General features: G+C 38.4%; 1 protein-coding gene across 1 annotated transcript; it reads right to left on the reverse strand.

Annotated features, from left to right (window-relative positions):
• Nucleotides 1-3,888: 3,888 nt before the first annotated feature.
• Nucleotides 3,889-5,615, reverse strand: LOC143851619 (uncharacterized). Its single transcript, XM_077361103.1, has 3 exons — nt 5,146-5,615; nt 4,988-5,031; nt 3,889-4,454 (listed from the first exon to the last, which is right to left on the reverse strand). Exons 1-3 carry the CDS (start codon nt 5,264-5,266, stop codon nt 4,197-4,199), a joined length of 423 nt encoding a protein of 140 aa, XP_077217218.1. The 5' UTR covers nt 5,267-5,615; the 3' UTR covers nt 3,889-4,196.
• Nucleotides 5,616-5,822: the final 207 nt, after the last annotated feature.

Genomic DNA, 5,822 nt, shown 5'->3' on the forward strand with positions numbered 1-5,822 from the left:
TCCCATGATTCCAATGTGCTCATATGTTGAAGAGCCTTTGCATTGAAGAAAGTTCATTGTTTCTGTTTACTTGTACCAAAGATTAGTAATTTGACCCCACATGCACGTTTGAATCACTCTCAAAATTGGGATTTAGGCATCCTTGGATTATATACTCATTAACGACGTTGAGAAACGCTCATTTGAGTTTGAAGATTATAAGTAAAGGTATTGAGTTTCTATTGAAAATTCAGATTATGAAATGACTACTAACTTGCATTTTCTTTATTTTTATCACGGAGGAAACATTGTCTCACTCTCTTTGCTTGGAGACATTTCATTGTGATGTAGAAAATTTAGTATTTGTCCTTAATATCTCTTGTTAAGTGTATTCAGAGCCAGCCATTCACCTCTCTTGCTCATTGCCAAACCAGAAACAATGGGCTGTGTCAGCACTGAAGGAAACTGGGCAGAACAAGGGTAAAGATCAAAATGGGGGAAAAATCAGCCAACTAGAGGAGGAAAGACTGGTCGTGGATTGGGCCAATTGATGGGACCCTTCTTGACATGTTGGTCGCCCCTTTCTTTTGTGGTGAACTCTTGTGTAGAAAGTCCTAACTGTGCTCCAAATCATTCATAGAACCATATGAATTATCAAGAATAGGGGTGTAACAGGTTCATAACCTGATTTTGGCTCGGGTTGGTTGGCCTTCCCCCCGGGTTGGGTTGGGAAAAGCTAAACTAAATCCGAGCGAGAAGACAAGGACATCAAGTGCACAATTCTGATACCGGTCGGGGTCCTCCAAGAAGAGAAAAGCCAAAACGGCCAATGGGCCCACCCCTCACCATCAGGAACCAGCAACCCTATGCTTACAATTCGTCATTACTTGTGTACCCCCTAAACATCCAAGGTAGGTCGTAAGGAGTGAATTGAAGAGTTTTAGATGGGGCCCTATAGACATCCTTCCTCTTTTGACGCTGTAGCCTATTGTTGTTTATAGGATGAAGATGAATCCTGACCCTCAGAGTTGGTCATTAAAAGGGGACCCACAAGGGTTCAAATGACCAGAACGATACAAAGTGAGATGAGGTGATGATGTAGGTGGATTTCAGCAGAAGTAAATTCTGGTTTTGCTGAGGTGCTGAGGCTTAAGAATTTTCTCGGGAGTAAGAGAGTTACAGAAAGACAAGAAGGCAATTAGAAACACAAAAAGGGAAAACCAAAAGGAACAAAACTATTCTCAAAAGATAATATCAACTAAAAAGAGGTCCAACCAGAAATATTGAAACAGGACAGTTTCTGTGTCGAAGTTCAAGATAATATTGACGAAAAATTTCAGAGAATCAAAAGGGAACTGAAATACTGCTCTATTCTGTGAATTGCAGCAAAAAAGAGAAAAAATTAAATTTCACACAGGAATACCAATCTAAAAGAACTGAGATCATTTCTGAATTTCAATATGAATCACACAATACGATAAATAGATGTACATTGTCGATAATGATAGCATTCAATTCTGGCCTAATTTGAATACAAATGTCAGGCAAGTTTCTCTTGAGTTTTGAAAATCGATTGAATTTTCACTCAACTGATCATTTTTTTTGTGATAAAGATTTAAACATAGTTAAAGAATCTTTTTATGATTGTAGGCTGAACAGTAACAATTTAGCTTCTTAATGGCTGGTGAATGACTAGAGAGTATGACGACCAGTTCTAAAAGATTTCTCTAATTTCTGTTTAAATCTTGAAGTGTTCCTATCTTAGTCTGATACTAAAGTGCTAATTCCATTTTCGGCCGTAGGTAGGCTATCGATGTAAAGAAACAAAGGAATCTGTTATTCTAAAGATTTCTTAAGTGTCAAAAGAGAAGTCGATATAACATCAATTTAGCAACAGATAGGTGTGAGTTTACTCTGTTGTGCAGAGTACTAATCTTTTTTTTAGACAAATCTATTAGATTCTAGTTCAGTATAGTGATGTCCTGGAAATAATTTCTGAAACAACTCTTAGTTCCGGAGTTCACATACATTCAGCTAGAGTGAATCTGAACATAAAACAGAGACAGATCCTTAAGGTGATCTACCTGGATCCTAGACTGGACTGATGTTCCATTCAGGTAAAAAAAATGAAGACAGTATTACCTTGTACACTCAGTTCAGAAAGAAATCTTAAAGCTATGGTGTTTGGAGAAACAAAAGTGTAGGAGAAACAGTTCTGGTGTATCTTATGATCGAGAACAGATTAACCTGATCTTCCAGTACAGATTCGAAACATAAATCTAAAAACAGTCTAGATCTAAACTGAAAATTATCACAGGAAGCAGATCTAGAATAGAAATTGAGTAGCAGTAAGTAATTACAGGATAAAGGTGGTTCAGAGTTGGTGATAAAAAAAAAAGGTGGTTCAGAGTTCAACAGTCCAGTTCAGAATTGTTAAAGCTGATGGAAAATCGTGTGATTCAAAGTGAATTCTTACATTGGAACTGTGATATCTGACTACAAGTTACAACACGAAGAATCCAGTTCAAGAACGCATGGAATGAAGAGAAAAACTTGAAAGAGAAACTAAAAATCTGATATGCAACCCGAGAACAATAGTAAAATGAGATGGTACAGGTGCCCAAGTCACAAAATAAAGCCAATTGCTTTGATGTAGATAAGATGATAAGCTGAAAATAATACTAGTAACTGCAGAATTCCGACCTTCAATAGAATAAGTATTGCCTATAATAGGATTAAATTTATCATCAGTGAGTGAATCCTACAGGATGTCAAGCACAAACCTTCAATTCGGATCTACTTTCACTATCTAACAAGATGCACATGTTTTTCTTGAGGAATTATTTCATGGCAAAAGTACATGTTGAGCGCTCTTACTTACTAATTCGTTGGCCTCACCATAGATAGGTAGTGTTTCAAAAATCATCTGCCTTAGATGATCCTAATCATTCATTATATTTCGTGTAAAATGGACGGCTCCTAAAGTTTAAAAAAAGAACAGTGGTATAGAAACCTCCACAAATCGAAGGGTCAAGATGATCCTATAGAGATGATTTTTGACGGTGGAGATAAAAAAACTAAATAGTTTAGACCATCCAGATATTTGGGACCCACTTACATTTGTACTGCCCTTTTTTTTCCTTGCACAAAAATCATATTAAAGCACAATTCTCTCTCTCTCTCTCTCTCAATATGGATAGGTAGAAGTACAAGTGGCCAAGTGGGGACCACTCATTGATCCATACCATTTATTTGCTCGGACATGTTATGAATGGTCCATGTGTCAAAATTCCCTCATTGGTTGATTCTAAGCCCTCCATTTTCGTATGGGTAACCCATGTCAACATTCCCTCGTGGGGGGTTCTAAGCTCTCGTAGTTGTCTTTAAGGGCATGTTTGGCTACCATGAGGGACTGAGCTAGGAACTGAGGAGAGGGTGAGAATAGCCTGAAAAACAAGGCAACAAAAAACTCCACCCAAATTATGATTGATTTTTCCTTGTTTTTTAGCCACCTCTCACCCTCTACTCATTCGTGCCCTCTCAAGTCTCTCCTCCCACCCATCCTACGCCTCTCATTCCACTTGGAGAAACTAATTTTTCATGAAAAAAAAAAATCATTGTTGCTAGACATGGCCTAAATACTTGGTTAGAAAAGTAGAACTGTAATAGATTTCATTCATCAAGAAAATCTCGATAAATCCAAGAGCTAGGATAGTTTAATGGGAAAGAACTTTGAGTTATGGGCCATCCACAGGGCCTAAAAGATGCATGGTTGGTTTGGTTCAAAAATAAAAGAAGCAACGGAAATCCCTTGCAAGGAGGGTAAAGGAAGCTCATCAAAGTTCATTAATATAAATCCCACTTCAAAAGAAGAGAAGTAAGAAACTACACCATCACTTGCACAGCTAGTAAAATAAAAGTCATCGATATTCATTAATTCATACATAATGAAAGTCTTATATCAACACAAAAATCTTAACATTTTTCTTTTTCTATTTCAAAATATTTAGACGACGCGGAAGCTCCAAGAATAGCTTTTCTTTCCCGGAGGCAAAATGCAAGACAGAGAGAGAGAGAGTAGTAGGATTTTTCATAGTTACTAATAACCTAAGTCATCTAATATTTTCTATTTATTTCCTTTCCATTTGCCACATCATTTCCTTTTCCTTTCTGATTCCTTTTCCTTTCCGAGCTAAGTAGCGCAACAGAACAAACCCCTAGGGCATGTACAACTTGCCACCGCATTTGCACCGCCAAGCCTCTGGATAATACTCGGTTGTCACACGCGTCCCAGGCGGAACCGGCACGTGAACCGGCTTACATGGGGTGCATTTTCCGCATTTCGATATACACCGCGGAGGAGACGAACCTGGCCTGCTCAGAAAACGCCTTCTTATGCTCCAAGACGATTGGCTCCTCCTCCTCCAAACCCCCATCTTACCACTTTCTTCTTTCTCCACAGTAGCCTCAGTTCCCTGTCCATAATCATCCCAATCGTTAGCACCCTTGAGCACAATAGCCTACCTATCACTCCATGTTATAACATGCGCCAGTGGCGCATAAGATTTTTGTATGTTTGTTTCAAAGTGTCATTTTCAATTCACAAGGATTAAGTCTTGTTTGCAAGCGTTACAACCTACTGTCGCCTCGATGACCGGTTCACGTTAGCAAAGACCCTTAATGGGAAATGACAAAGTTTCCCAACGTGCTAACGTGCACTGCCTTGTTGGGTGCCATCAGTTGGCCAAGATGCAAGGAACCATTGGGTGGTGATCAAAGATCAACTTATGACAAGATCAACCGTTGTATGGTGCCACCAACGGTTCAGAAAACATGGTGCCGATTAACATTGCAAGGAAATAGCAATTCCCCTCTGTAACGATTCGATGCTACCGGCGTATTTTAGTGCGTGCCTTCGTTAAAAAACTAAAAAGACCAGAAACTCTTCGTAGTATCTCAGTCAAAGAAAAAACGAATAAATAAATAAAGTGCAATAATAAAAACCCACCTGAATATAACACTCGGTTTTTCTTCCAGACAAGCTTTTGATGTCTGCAAAGGCAAAAAATCACAACATTTAGCTAAAAATCGAGATGGGTTGTTCCAAATTCATCCAATCTAGCAAAAATGAAAATGGGACTTTCACCAGAATGAGATTTTTCTCACCAAGACATGAACTTCCAGTGCTGAGAAGAGCACAAACAGAGAACAAACAGATGGAGAAACAGTAAAAAAGAGGCGCCCTTGACAAGAACTTGTATCTCATTCTCCTTAAATCCACCAACATTGAAGACAAGAACTGAACAAAAACAGGAAATAAAAGTGAAAATGAAAGAAGAAAAACAAAGCAACAATCCTCTTTTTTCTTCAACTCCAGATCTAAACTCGGTTTTCGTCCCTTCCCATACAAATGTCAGTGCAAACCATCCTTCCAACTCAGTTTTCTCCGAATCTCTCTGTTTTTTATTTCTCTGTCAAAGACTACACAAACAGAGGAAAAACATGTTCTCCTTGCTCTTTATGAATTAATTATAAGCTCAAGGTTATAGCTTCATAATGACAACTTTGCCCCTCGATGTTTTATTGAGTGCAGCATTGTCATGCTCCACGCCAAGAAAAGGCCAAGTAGTTATATTCGGTTGATGAGAAAAGGAAAGAAAGTGCAACTTTCCATTCTCATGATAAAACCTACACATAACATTTCTATATCCTAGGGATTCTATTTTTGGCCTTTTTTTTTATTTATTTATCATATCATAGGATTTGCTAGAGACCATCCCAGAAGGCATTTTACGGAACGGCTGTTGCATAATAGAGCAGCCACATAGGCTCAGATTTTGTCT

Source organism: Tasmannia lanceolata, unplaced genomic scaffold (assembly GCF_043159265.1).
Source record: "Tasmannia lanceolata isolate RefF3 unplaced genomic scaffold, GAP_Taslan_0.1 ptg000018l, whole genome shotgun sequence".
Lineage (NCBI taxonomy): Eukaryota > Viridiplantae > Streptophyta > Magnoliopsida > Canellales > Winteraceae > Tasmannia > Tasmannia lanceolata.